We start from the raw sequence: 15,419 nt of genomic DNA on the forward strand, positions 1-15,419 counted from the left end.
AAAAAAAATCTAATACAAATTGTAACTTCTTACATTCATGTATTTAAGCTTTTAATTAGAATATGCTCACTACCATACATAGTTATTGAATATTGTCTTGTATATATTTTTTACTCAGTCTGACAACCTATCAAACATCTTAGATAATGTTCATAAGCTTTCTGTATCTTGTATTTTTGGTAAGAGCCTGGCTCTGAATGATACAGTTCAGAAATGAAACTGAAAATCTCTAATTTAAAACTTGGGCTATTGCTTTAATTGCAGAAATCTTCCACACTCATAACCAAAACTCCACAGTTCTTTGATTATCATGCCATTATTTAAAGGAGTAAAGGTCTGTAAATCTCCAGTCATTGTTATTGAAGGATACATTGCTTGCATATCTTACTAGGTTATGTTACTAATCTGTGTTTTCACCACATCATGTTATTCAGGTCCATATTTGTTGATTGCTTATTTCTCTTAATCTCTTATGAGATTATCTTTAACTGTGTCTTCCCTGCATCTTCCTACCTTGGCTTTCCCCTCTGTGGATATGGAGGTGGACAACCGCACCATCCTGACTGAATTTATCCTCATGGGCTTCTCGGCAGACCCCCACTGGCAGCTGGTTCTATTTGGAATATTTCTAACCATCTACTTGATGACCTTGTCAGGGAACATGACCTTGATTGTTTTAATCCGCATTGATTCCAGGTTGCACACACCCATGTACTTTTTTATTGGAGGCCTATCTTTTTTGGACTTCTGGTATAATTCTGTGTACATACCAAAAATCTTGGTCAACTGTGTTTCAGAGGATAAGCGAATTTCTTTAGCTGGTTGTGGGGCTCAGTTTTTCTTTTCCTGTGTAGCAGCCTACACCGAGTGCTACCTGCTGGCAGCCATGGCATATGATCGACATGCTGCAATTTGTAGCCCATTGCTCTATTCAAGCATCATGTCCACTTCTCTTTGTGCAGGGCTAGTGGCTGGCTCCTATATAGGAGGATTTTTGAATGCCATAGCCCATACTGCCAACACTTTCAGGCTAAGGTTCTGTGGTAAAAATATTATTGATCACTTTTTCTGTGATGTGCTTCCATTGGTAAAAATGTCTTGTACAGACACCCGTGTCTATGTGAAAATCCTTTCCAGTATGGTGGGCTTCACTGTCCTTTCAAGCATTCTTGCCATCATCATTTCCTATTTCAACATCCTGCTGGCTATCTTGAGGATCCGCTCAGCCTCAGGAAGGCGCAAGGCTTTCTCCACCTGTGCATCTCACCTGGTGTCTGTTACACTCTTTTATGGCTCCTTGCTCTTTATGTATTCAAGACCCAGTTCCAACTACTCCCTGGAAAGAGACAAAGTGGCTGCCATGTTCTATACCATCATCAATCCATTACTCAACCCCTTCATCTATAGCTTGAGAAACAAAGATGTCAAAGAAGCCTTTAAGAAGTTGATGCAGACTATACAACAGCAAACATGAAGGTTGCATTTCATGGAATGGAGCTGTTCAACACTAGCTTTTAGACATGTTTGATGCATTTCTCTCTTTAGTTAGAGTTGAAAGAATATGCTAACAACAATGAAAGCCTCAACTACATTTTCATTAGTTATGATTAATATAGTCTTGCTATGTAAACTTTTCTGAATCCATAATAATGGATTTTGTATTGTGATACCCTTGTTTATTTGCAATACTAGCTTTAAAAAGATAATGCTTCCACATTTTTGGTAGGAATGACAATGGGAAAAGAATGAAATAACAGGAGTTGAATTGTTTTCTATCACTTAGTTTGATTTTGAGGTTTTGGACATGAATTGTATCAAATATGGAAATGATATAAAATATATAGATTGCTAAAAAATTGTTCAGATTTTATCAATTAATATTCTTACTAAGGTGTCTCTTAAACTTCTTCCTATTAATAGAGTTAAACACATAAAATATATTTGTGTAAAACATTTGTTCTCTGCACTTGGATATAAATAAAATGTTTTAAAGAAGTATTTTGAGTTAAATGAAAATAAAAGACTGGAGACATGGCACAGAGGTTAGAGTATATATTGCTCTTGCAGAAGACCAGAGGTCAGTTCCAAGTATCCACATTGAGTGGCTCATCACTGCCTATAACTTAGGCTCCTGCGGCATCTGATGCCTCTGGCCTCTCTAAGCACCTGTGAAGATATGTACATGACCATATACAAATGCAGACAATGTCCACATAATTAAAAGCAAAACAAATCTTCAAATATATATTAGAAATCTAAAATATTCTCAAACTAACATTAAAAACACCCCTTTATGCTAGTACTTTAACCTAAAATAGTACATACACTATTATTTATGTTTTACTCCAATCTAAGTTCCATTGAAGTCAAATATTATAATTAATTGAAAAAAGCTTAAGTAAGATAATATTCAGATGTATTCTGGACACCATAATTGTTTTTTGTCTTTCCCACCCTTCTTTTGCATCAAGATGTGCTTTACCTTGGTGTCTCTATATAGCAATAGAACAGTGAATAAGACAGTTGACATTATCACTGGTATTTTGAGCTCTTAAAACTGGAGTTTTCTGTACTTACTTCCATAAGTAAATATGATAAAAGCCTAAAAGTTATTGGGTAGCTTGCTTTATTTATTTATTTATTTGTTTGTTTGCTTGTTTGTTTTATGTATTTCTTGATTCCCTAAGTACTTTTCTGAACTCTTTGATAGAGCCATGAAAATGAAAGGTCTGACCCTTATCTGGTGGCATCTTCACTCCAAGAAGTTACTTAAAAGTGTAACAAAAGCAATAACAATATTTATCTGAATACAGATACATTTTCAGTTAATATAACTGAGAAGATAATATTTGAAGATGGGACATAAATCAAATATTAGTTGAGGTAATTTAATGGAGACAAGAAAATAAATAACCTCATTCAACAAGGGTCAAGTCTAGCCTTTTCTGATTTGAAGAGGATGAAGGTTACATGGGGGAATGAGGTGAGAAGGAGAGACTGAAAGGAGAAGAGAGAGAAAAAGCTTTGATTTTGATATAAAATAAATAAGTAACTTGATCAATAATAGTAATAAAAGAGGGCCAAGCAACTAAATGCAAAGCCTCCCAAAAAGACATAGGAATAGTCAACATAGAAATGAAAAAGTATTCAGTATCACTCTTAGGTAAATGAACATTAAAATCACAAAAATATAATTATAACAGCTATTTAAACAGCTATACTCAAGAAAGATAGTGGTAAGTTATGCAGCCATCACAGAACTTGAGGAATATAATTAACAAAACACAAGGTTGATGAAATAGGACTCCTTGTTCATTTATTTTTGCTTTCTTCTATATTTATTTATTAATTGTCTTGAGAATTTCATACAAGTACCATATTTGCATCATTTCTTGTTTTTCTTTTCCTTCCAGTTCCTCATGTGTCCCCCACTTCTTATTAAATTTATGTTCTTTTATACTCTTTATTATTGTTTTGTGTATGTGTTTTATATAAATATATACAACTTACTGTGTTCATTTACTGATGCTCATATGTACACGTTTATGACTGACTTCTTGGGAATCAATAACCGTGGACTCTGGAGAAGTCTGATCCTTCTTCTCTCAGAAGCCACTGAGCAGCTTATAGCCTTTTATATAGGGTTAGGTTCTTGTGAACATCCCCCGTCAACGCTGGCATGTTTACTAATATTGTCATTTTTCCATCTGTATTCAGGAAGCCATTTTGAGAGCAGTTTGGTTGACATATACAGAAGACACTACCTTACAGCACACATATCTCTCCTCTGGTTCTTACCATATTTCCATATCATCTTCCACAATGTTCCCTGAGCCTTGGAAGTTGGGCTTGTGCTGTAGATATATCAGCTGGGGACAATCTCCCCAAGATAAGTCACTCTATGCCTTTCATTAGTGGAATGGTGTCTATGGACTACAAGAAGAAGCATCTTTGGGGAGGGCTGAGAGCTATCTTACCTGTGGGTATAAGGATAAGAAATTATAATGCAGTTAGAGATTTACTGGTTTAGGGAAGTGGCAGTGGTAGGTTCTCTTCTATGGTCCATCAGCTCATCACCTATGTAGGTAGTGGGCTAGGTTTATACTGCTAGGCATAAATTACCCACATTTCAGTGGCCTCAAACCTCAATAAATGGCACTTTGTTATCTCTAGAATGTAAGTGACTTGATTGTACCCTTCAGGTATGATGGTCATTGTTATGTTCACAGGTATATTCTATAAAATGCCACATATTTTGAAATCTATTAAGTAGTCTTCGAAAAACTGTCATGTTTTCTGTACAAAAGAAAAGGTCCTAATTCATCTTGGATAATACTCATGTCCTCAGTCTTTCTTTGAAATCTACCTTTGAGCAACAAAGGTAAGGACCTGTCTTGAAGAGCTTGGTTCTGAAGAACTTATCATAACTAGAGAATGTGGCAGCCTGTAAGGGTATTCTAATTAGATAGTACAGCATACCATTCTCTAAGCTCATATCTTTGAATTGTAAGCGTAAAGAATGCTTTACTCAAAAAATATTAAATTGTAATCTTTTTACTTAGAAAAAAGCTTGTGTTGCCTCAAGCTGTGGTATAAGTAGGTACAGTCTGAATGATAGAACAAATAGGATGATTATGTGATATAGCACACACTAACATACACATGCACACACGCCAGATACACACACACACACACACACACACACACACACACACACAACACACACATCTCCAAGCAAAAAACTTGTCAAATGTGAAATGAAGGAACAGAATTTATTCATAAAACAGTGAGCCAGGTATAGATGTTGATGAGTTTCAAAATAGTCAAATATAACAGAAAAATGCCACTAAGTTTTAGATTTCATTATGTAGTGTGAAATTGAAAGAAGTTTAAGTATTCCTTAAAATTTTATTTTCTCACAGATCCATTATTTCTTCATTGCTTCCTTGTGATACTAGATTCTGCTGTCTCATTGTCAGTTAATAAGATATGGTTGTTTTTTAGATATTCCTTATGGTTGCTAGATGTGGTATATATATGCACATATATATATATATATATATAAACATATATTTCTATAAAATTATATTTTTATAAAATTATATTAAATACATTTATATCTAGTAGCTGGAAATGTTAATTATTCCTGTTAACTTTTTTACATATTAGCCCTTTTTGGGGAAATTGGTGATCCACTTGCCTAACTTCACTATTCTTCAACATAACTTGAAGCAACCAAAACTAAACACTTGGGGAATAACATTTTATAGTTTTTTTTTAGATAAAAAATGTTGGCAAAATATGCTATATTTACAGTATGTGCCTTATACTTTTTCTCTTTTTATTGGTTATTTTGGTTATTTACATTTCAAATGTTATTCCCCTTCCCAACTTCCCTTTTGAAACCCCCCCATTCCACCCCCTGCTTCCATCAGGGTGCTTCCCCACCTACCCACCTCCACCCCACTGCCCTATCATTCACCTATGCTGGGGCATCAAGCCTTGACAGGAGCTGGGGCTTCCCCTCCCATTGATGTTTGTTTTAAATGTCCATTTTCGATTTGTCCTCTCCTCCTAGATATATACTATATACCTTGCAATTTCTATGAGTAATTTCTCTTTATTTTTTCAGGAAACTCTTTTTTTTTTTCAATCCACTCACCCAATCGCAACTACTTATTATAGATCTTCTGTGAGAAGACATTAAAATAAGCATCTAATAAATTTATCCAATGCTGGTACTGTAGTGAGGTTTAGGAGTGACACTGTTTTCTGCAGGAGATAAACTAGAAATCCTTTAAATGTATTTAAGCTTAGTATTTTGAATTGTTTCTAGAGTTCAAGGTTAGGGTCTGTGGTCTAAATAACCCTAAGCCATATTAGGCAACATGTCCAAAATAGGTCAATGAAAAGCCAAAAGTAGCTGAAGAGAATTGCAGCCTTTACAAAAGACAATATCAACTAATGGGACCACCCAGAGCTCCCAGGAACCTAACTAACCACTGCCATGCCCACTCCAGTGGAGTCCGCCTGTCAAGCCTGAAAGCTTGGCCACACATCTGAAGCATACAGGTTCAAGGAAGCTAGTCTCCTGGAATTCTTTGGATCCCCTAACATGGATGTGTTCCAGATTTGTCCTTTCGATATTTGATGGAGAGTTTTGCATGCTTTCTTTGTTATCAGGCATCGAGTGCCCCAAGGAACGATTTGTAAATAGCCAAGCTAGATTAAATGTTGTTTCCTGGCCCCTACAATGTTCCAAACAATTCTAATCTGTCCTGAAGTTGACTCTCAGCTTAGAATTTCACAAGGATGGTACTTAATCAGACAGATTGTCTCCAGAGAATGTGAAAGAGATCAGGCATTAGAGTTTACTGTCAACAAAGTAAAATTAGAATTCTCATTGCAGTGAGCTCCCCTGCCAAATGGATGTCTGTCAGAAATGCTTAAAATTGCAGCCATAGTCATTCCCAAGAGCTGCAGAAATGGGACCTCCTGGTGCTTGCTTCTGACAAGCCCAGAGGATTAGCCTAGGCCAGGCTGGTGGTAGGTTATCCATTCACCCCTGGCTACTAAAATCTAGCTGACTTTACATGGGGCTGACTTTAATGTGGCAGCTGCCTGGTTCTTGTCAATTACCCTGACTTCTATATTATCTAACTTCCTTTTGTTTTTTTGTATGGACTATAAATGTCTGATGCTTACTTTGAGAAATTACACTCATATCCAACACTCCCTTGTATCTGTGTCTGTGTGTCATTCTTGTCTACCTGGTACCAGTACCCTATTTCTCCCACAGGTTAAGGAACCCCTTAACTGACCCAGCCTATGGCAAACCAACAACCAAAGAATATACATTGAGGAATCCATACCTCTAGATACATATGTAGTAGAGGATGGCCAAATCTGACATCAATGGGAGGGGAGGCTCTGTGGAGGCTAGATGCACCAGCATAGGGGGATGCTAGAGCAGTGAGGTGGTAGTGGGTAAGTGGGTAGAGGAGCACCTTCATAGAGGCATAGTGAAAAAGAAAGAGGGATGATGGAATGGGGGGGTTGTAGAGGGGTAACCAATATCATTTGAAATGTAAGCAAAAAAATTAATAAAAAAGAAAGAAAAGAAAAACAGAAAAAAAGGAGAATGACTCAACATAGCCACCTAGAGAAGAGGGACAATGTTATCTAGTCAACTCCCAAGTCCATCTTTGTGTTCATGTCATGAGGTAAGATTTCTCAGAGGCCAGAGTTACATGTGTCTAAGTGGTCAAGATTTTGTTCTGTCTATTCTCTGGGATTTATTCTCATTTAGCAAGATGGTCAGACAATTTGTTGTCACTCTGGAAGTTCCTCCTATGGCTGGCTCCAGGATTTAATAGGATCCTATAGAAAATTTCAAATCTTTGGGGTGCTTTGTTTTACAATCTAAGAGGCAAACACAGATATATCTCCTTTTATAATATTCTTATTGTTTCCAAACACGTCAGCCTTAATTACATTTATATCAGGGAATAGAGAAAGCCATCTTGTGCCTTCATACTGTATATTTATACAAGGACCCTCTTTGAAGCTCATGCAACCACAGGAGGAAAAAGAATATAATTGAGAAACTTGCTGCAATACCATAGATACTGAAGTGGCTTGTGAAATGCCCGAATCATTAAGGTCTCCTTTGAAGTAATCTACAAGGACTTGTATACTAGTTATGCAAAGAAAATAACTAAATACATTTACAGGAAAAATGCTCACCTATGAAATCAGTAGTGAATTTTTCATCTTGTCCTAGAAAAAGTTCACTAGCACCCAAGGGAGCACACACATACACACACACACACACACACACACACACACACACACACACACACATACACACACACACACACAAAATCATCCTTCATCTAAGCATAATTAGAATGGAGAAATAAAGCAAGAAGCAAAAAACATCATGGAAATCCTTATGATGAACTGGGATCACATATTCAGTGATTCAATGCAGAGCTACTCCTAACAATAGACAATGGATACAATGGCACAAGGGAAATACAGAAATAGGGGACAAGGAAACTATGCTTTTTTTGTTGTTAATCTTCAATGTATAAGTGACTTTCATATTACTAGATAGATTTATTAAATATTTGTAGAGATGAGACTTGAGATGTTTCTACTTTTGTAGATGAAACTGAATGAGAGAGAAAGCAAGCGAAAGAGAGGCAGTAAGTGAGAAAGAATAATTTTGTTTAATGCGACTGTATTTTAAAATAATTCATATCTCTTCTTCTCACACTCAGACACCTATAGCAACTTGAGGGTTAATCAAAGCCCCTAATAGCATCCCAAGTTACAGCTTTCTTCTATGGCTCACCATCTGTTATGCATACTTCACTTTTTCTAGTGAAGAATCCCATTATACCTCTTACTGGTGTTTATGCTGGTTTTGGTGTGTATGTGTGTGTGTGTTTGTGTGTGTGTGTGTATGTGTGTGTATGTGCATACATGCATAAATGTGTGCCTGTGCATGTATGTGCACTCATGTGTGTTATTACCCGGTACATCCTTACTCATATTAGGTGATTTAAATAAAGAGAAAATGTAGAACACAGTGATCCTCACACTCTTTAGACAAAACCAAGTGAGAGCTAGGCTTAGAGCTTACAGCGTTTACTAAATGCGTGTTGCCAAACCCTAAGGAATGATATTATCCAGTCTTAATTTTGGAAATAATCTGGAGAATATTTGACAAGGCAAGTTTGAATGAGATAACAAGTAAAAGAAGAATTAGTCAATGTCCAACAGAGCAAATGAGGGGAAATTGTGTGAGTCACTGCTCTGAACTTCCTGTGCAGCACAAGAGGTTATAGGAGTTTAGCCTGCTCAGCAACTTCAATGGTATAGATTGTCACTTTTCATATGTACATGTTCACCACACACAAATATCATTCTGGTTTTATTTCAATTGAAATGAATACTCATTTTTAGCAGAATGTTTAAGTTCAAGAGAACTATAATATAGTAATTCTACCCAAAATATTTTAAAAATATTTATTGGATTAGATATTTTACAAATGAATTCAATTATAACATAAGATGCAAAGTTGAACAAATAAGACATAAGTTGAACAATGGTAATAGCAGTAAACATGTTAAAGTTGAAGATGGGAATCTTATGAAGCCTCAACTCTACACAAAGAGCTACAGGCAACTAAGAAATGGTATGAGCAAAAGAAATCATTTTCTGCAGGTATATGAACATACCAGTTGTTTATACAATATTAAATGGTCAACTCTAAACACACACAATACACACACAAACACACACACATAGAGTAAACATATACAATATACAGAGTGAGCAGTTTGGTATTTAGAAATGCATATTTATATGTATGTATGTGACAATTAATGAAAAAAAGGAGATCATGAATGTGTAAGAGAGCAATGAGGAGATACAAGGAAGAACATAGAGGGAGAAAAGAGGAGGGGGAGAATTGATGTAAATAGATTGTAATCACGTGGTCACAACTCTTTATAGGCTTCCGGGAAATTTCCAATGAAATATATTCCTATATGCAATGAATATATACCAATGAATATGTAAAGAAAATAATAAATTCTAAAAATTAACACACTGCATTTACTAAAATTTGTGTGTTTGAATACACAGCTATGTAATCTAGTTATATTAACAATTTAAACTTTGTCACTTGAAAAAGACAAATTTCTTGAAAAGTATATACTAAAATTTTAAATTAGTATAAAAGACTTCTCTGAATACTTTAAGGTCATCCACATTCCCTATAGAGCATGAAGATCAGTATAGTCTTAGATTTGTTCTATAAAGTCAGTGCTACTCACATTTTGATTGTACTTATCTTTCTATTTTCTTAGATTTGTGACAATTTGAAGATGATCTGGAGCCAATATTACTTTTCCATGAAGGAAGTAAATGAACATATACTTTGCTCAGCCATGCTTACATTATCTGAATATTTTCTGAACCTTATTAGAGAAGGGATTTTGTTTGCTTCCAGTAAAATGATTAGAATCAATTTTCTGTACATGGTGAATTGAGAAATTCTGACCCCAAAGTAGTGGAGTAGGTATGTGTTTCTGATACAAATAAATTTTAAGAATACTTGCTATAAAATTTTTTATAATAATTTTTGATTTGGTACATGTTTAGTTTCACTCATATGGCTACATAAAAAATAATGGATACACATTGGCTTATAGGGAATATTGTAAAATGAACTCAACATATTTTCTCATTCAAAGTCAATAAATTCTGAGTAAAATACACAAAGAAATATTGTTTTCATATACTAATCAACCAGATTTTATGCTATAATAATGAACTGTAACATCATTGCTAGACAATCGATTGTCAATTTGGAGTTTTATTTGTAATCTAAGATAGTTGACATCAACACAAGCCTGTTGCTGTTAAGTATTACATTAACCTACTTACTGTGGTATATCTCCTGAAGTATAATGTGGAGTGGTGGAAATAACTGTGTTTATATTTTTGAGAAGATGAACAGCATCCTTACATGCATAAGCAATTTGCATGTTCTATGCTTCTCATAAAGGAATGATCTTGACGAGTTTATTCAGAGCCTCTTTCACGTCCTTATTCCTCAGACTGTAGATGAAGGGATTCAACATGGGGAAAACTACTGTGTAAAATGTTGAAACAACTTTGTCTGAATCTAAAGAATATCTGGTACGGGGACGAGAGTAGATGTAGAGAATGGAGCCATAGTACAAGGTCACAGAGATGAGGTGGGAGGAACAGGTGGAGAAAGCCTTCAGGCGACCCTGGGTGGAGCGGATCCTCAAGATAGTGGCAATGATGAAGATATAGGAGGCCAGGATTAGGGCAATGGGTATCATTACATTGGAGGTCAGGAGGAAGTACATCAGGGCTTGGTATCCTTCTTTGCCACCACAAGCCAGATTCACCAAGGGAAGCAAGTCACAAAAAAAGTCATCAATGATGTTGTCATTACAGAAATCAAAGGTAAAAGTTTTCTTGGTGATGATTGAAGAATTAGTAAAGCCACCCATATAAGAGGCTGCTACAAAAAATGCACATAGTTTTATAGACATGGCCTGAGAATAAATCAGTGGCTTCGAGATGGCCACATAGCGGTCATAAGCCATAGCAGCCAGCAGGTAACACTCACTGTAGTCCAGTCCAGCAGAGAAGAAGAACTGAGCCACACAGCTAGCAAAAGAAATGATCTTATTTTCAGAGATACATATCGCTAGGATCTTTGGAGTATAGACAGTAGACAACCAGAGATCCAGAAAAGACAGATTTCCAATGAAGAAATACATGGGTGTGTGTAGCCTGGGGTCACTGCAGATCAACACGATAAGAGTGCTGTTTCCTAACACAGTCAATGTGTACATAATGAGAAATATCACAAACAGGACCAATTGTGTGGTAGGGTCAGAGGTGAATCCCAATAGGATGAACTCAGATACTGTGTGGTTGCCTCTCTCCATGGTTTTAAAGACTCTCTCCTTAAAAGATAAAACAGAGAATTGTTTTCTAATGACTGTGCTGAAAAAAAAAATGGCAAATGGGTAAATCAGACTATTTCTCCTGGTAATCATACAAGTCTCACATGCAACACTCCAAAGATTTATTTAGAAATAATTTTTATTTTGTAACCAAATAAAACTTCTGGCAAAGATTTTTTTTCTGAGTTACTTTTCTATTCTTTTACTGCATCTTCTCAGTATCACCATTCCAGCTTTTGAATCAGAAATGCCTCATGAATCGACCGTTGAAGCTCTTCATCATCACATCCTCATCAGACTTTGATGAATACATCCCGATGACTTTAAATGCTTTAACACTTGTGAATAATTTTTAGTGATATATTTCATGACTCTTTTTCTGCCATATAATTTAGGTACTCAGGTTCAAATATTTGCTTAATATGCATGAGAGGAATAACTGAGAATTTGAGGAAAAATTCATGTCTGTGCATCGTTTTTAATATCTTTTCCCCTTCATTCTACACTTTGGAGAGAGGCATTATACTACACTGTAGAAATTCATTTAGTCACATTTTCTACTGAGCTCTAGTTTCATGATGTCTCTGATGACTTACCAAAATGGACGCAGGACCTACATAGTTTTCCACTGATGCAGCATTTGATTCTTATATGCAAACAGCTTTTTAAAAAATTCTCTGTTATTGTGGAAGTCTTCTTGCTATCTCCTACCTCTGTCTTCACCCCACTTGAGTCAGCACAGCGTCCACAGTGGTCATGTGTAAATATCAGTTTAATATGGTGTTCTTTTGTTCTATACACAAGTTTTTCTTCCACCTATTCTTAGAAATGACCATGATCTTCCAAAGGTTCTGAGGTCCTATGTTTATGCCTGGCCCTGGCTGTCTCTGCTCAAAACTGCTATACTTCTTTCCATTCATAACTTTACCCTCTGTCTGTCTGTGTTCCATGCATTCTTAGTTGTTCTTGGCTGCTGTTGGAATACTTGTCCTCCTTGTGTTTATACTTTTAAGTGACTTTAAAAAGGTGTTCTTCAAGGAACACACTGCAATTTCCCCCTACTCTGACTTTTCTCCTATCTCTTTCTATTATCACCAATAATTATCTAATAACACATAACCCATTAATTTAACTTTCCTCCTCTTCACTATAAAATGTAATGTGTGTATTATGTTGATTTGATCTTTTGCTATGATGTTATATGTCATTTATTGCAAAACAGGTCATATAGAGTAAAAACAGTTTTAGCAAAAGGTATAAGTATACAAAAGTTTTCTGTTAAAAACATCTAGAAACTTCTAGATTTAATCCTAGACTTAATACCTTCTGATTTTCTGTTTATCATGAGAGTTTTTATAATTCTTATTTGTAAAAACTGTGTCAGTCAGTCATTTAGAACAACTTTCCTTGAGCACAGCACAGCTATTATTTCTCATATACGATCTCATTTATTCTTCAGAGACCTCATATATTATGTCTTTAAACATTAATGATAATATTTCCAAAAATCGTCAAATTGTTGTTTGCTAAGTAGCTAACAATAATTCAACAGCTTTTTTTAAAAAAGGAGATCTACTACTTAGGCAGAAAGTCACCCTTTTCCATCAAGTTATCAGGGTATCAGTTGCTGGTTGGATTTGTGGCTATTTTAGATTTGAATATATTCATCTAGAGGCCAGATGATAACTCTCAGAGCTGAGAGATGTCACAGGTGTTTAAGAGCTTTTAAACACTGGTCAAACTATCTGATGGCAGATTTATATCTATTTCATGTGGAAAAAATAACTAATGATCCTAGACAGATTCTACTATATCTGGCTAGGATAGAGCACTTACCTGCAACTCTCACATTCAAAACCAACAGGATATGACAACGTAGATCCAGGCAACTTATGCCTGGTCGGATTCCCTTGAGTATATGATCTCTCCCACCTCAGGGGTTCATAGCTTTAAAAATGTCTGAAAGGCAATTAAGCAAAATTCTGTTTATTTTCTTGTTAAATGCAAAATAAGAAAATGACTAAAATGGTTTAATTATGCATAGGAAACCACTCTTACAAAACTCACTATTTTCAAAAACTCATAGAAATATGTATTTAAATTAGTATTATACTCAAGCAATTATGTATGGAAGTAATTGCCTTTCAAAAAAATTACAGAAAAAAGTGCAATTATATTTTGTGTCCAATGCATTTTAAATTTAAAATCTCTGTTTGTTCTGATAAAATAATGAGGCATTGTAGGAAGGTATTTCTTTTTACTTCAATAACTTAAAACAATTCATTAATTTTTAAGAAATTGTCATATAGATCATACTCTTCTTGAGCTCATTATGCAACTGAGGATGATTAAAATTCTGGCATTATTTTCTCCATCACTCATATACTGAAAGTAAACCCTTTGTTCCATTTTATGTTATGCCAGGGAAGGAACCCAAGATTTCATGAATGCAAGATAAAGAATCTACTTACGGAGTTACATTCAGGTGCAGTCTCAGTCTATGAAACTTGACAGATCTTTAGCCATATTGCTTCAGTGGTGAAGCTTATTTGTTGTGACTTTCTATGTAGATATATTTTGCAACAGTCATACCTCCTTTTACTTACCCATGACTACTTGAATTTAAAATCATAAGAAAGATGCCTTATTAGGAAATATGAGAATTATGGCTAATATTATTTTTCAGTTATAGCAACATGATCAAATACTGAGGAAAATTTATCAATTTTGATATTTTTGTAAGTTTCTACTAATCATTTTGTGATGTTGAATACTTTGCTAACTACTTATGAATGCAGTCCTAGTGAGTGATAAATAATCTTGTGGTATAAATATGATGATTCTCATTTTACTGGTTAGTCCTCTGAAAAATAACAATGTGATGCAGGCTGCTGGAGAATAAAAGAAATCAAAGAACTTATCTATCACTGGGTACTTCATGTCACAATACAAACCCAACAGGCAAGTTATTCAGATTAGTTTAATAATGGCATGATAGCTTATAAGTAATTGTTTACATTTTTATTGGATGTGAGGCATTCTCCATAAGAGTGCTTTCATGCACGTATTGAAGCCATGGGTAACCTGTTATAATGCTTTCCTAAATAATCATGTTGCCAGGTCCCCTTATTAATATGTATGTTTATATCTGTAGATTTGTACTTCTCTCAACCTTGCTTAGAGAAGTTTCTTTTTGCAATGTATGTAGGCTAACGCAGAGACTCATAATTGTTCAAGTTCAAGAATAAGAATTATGCGTTATCAGACACAGATGTGTAATCTGCATCAAATAAACCTCACAGAAGTGTTGTTCCATAGAATATTAGACAAGAAGGTTAAGGAGGAGAGCTGTGAATTATTGTCTTCTAGTCATGGCATGGCTGATGCACACATCAACTCACAGAAACTATGATTGCTATCACAAGACTTGCAGAAGATAAAAGCAATGAAAATTTCAACATGGGTGGGGGTGGGGCTTCTGTGACCCATTTCCTAGCTGAGAAGCTATTAGCAACTGGTAGCTTATGAGAGAGAGTTATTTTTCTTTCAGGGTTCACCTTCTTGTAAGTAGACTGTATACCAGTGGATGCCTACATAATCATTAGCACATGGTCAGCACTAATTGGAGCCAGGGAGTGCCTCCTGCTGCTGCTGCTGCTTATGCTAATAATAATAATAATAATAATAATAATAATGATATGAAGTCATATGAATTACAGGATTTTGGTGGGAGATGGAGGGAAGTTGTGGGGTAGATAAGATAAAAATATATTGTATATTGAATGAAATTTTCATAGAACAAATAAAAATATTTTAAAATGATCAAACTCATAAAGTATTTTTCTTTTTTTTTTTTATTTTAGATATTTTCTTTATTTACATGCGAATTTCTCCAT

The 15,419-nt window shown here is 35.2% G+C and overlaps 2 protein-coding genes across 2 annotated transcripts; one reads left to right on the forward strand and one right to left on the reverse strand.

Annotated features, from left to right (window-relative positions):
* The first annotated feature begins 502 nt into the window (after positions 1-502).
* Positions 503-1,507, forward strand: LOC116092068 (olfactory receptor 9G4-like). Its single transcript, XM_031373426.1, has one exon. The coding sequence runs from the start codon at positions 536-538 to the stop codon at positions 1,472-1,474; it is 939 nt and encodes a 312-aa protein (XP_031229286.1). The 5' UTR covers positions 503-535; the 3' UTR covers positions 1,475-1,507.
* A 9,068-nt stretch (positions 1,508-10,575) lies between these two features.
* LOC116092069 (olfactory receptor 1013-like) lies at positions 10,576-11,505 on the reverse strand. Its single transcript, XM_031373427.1, has one exon. It carries the CDS (start codon positions 11,503-11,505, stop codon positions 10,576-10,578), a length of 930 nt encoding a protein of 309 aa, XP_031229287.1.
* Between the last annotated feature and the right edge of the window lie 3,914 nt (positions 11,506-15,419).

The sequence above is a fragment of the Mastomys coucha genome, unplaced genomic scaffold, assembly GCF_008632895.1.
Source record: "Mastomys coucha isolate ucsf_1 unplaced genomic scaffold, UCSF_Mcou_1 pScaffold15, whole genome shotgun sequence".
In the NCBI taxonomy this organism is placed as follows: Eukaryota; Metazoa; Chordata; class Mammalia; order Rodentia; family Muridae; genus Mastomys; species Mastomys coucha.

Bases quoted from the DNA above. Each gene is read 5' to 3' on its own strand.
- LOC116092069 (XM_031373427.1), bottom strand. From the start codon at position 11,505: ATGGAGAGAGGCAACCACACAGTATCTGAGTTCATCCTATTGGGATTC.
- LOC116092068 (XM_031373426.1), top strand. From the start codon at position 536: ATGGAGGTGGACAACCGCACCATCCTGACTGAATTTATCCTCATGGGC.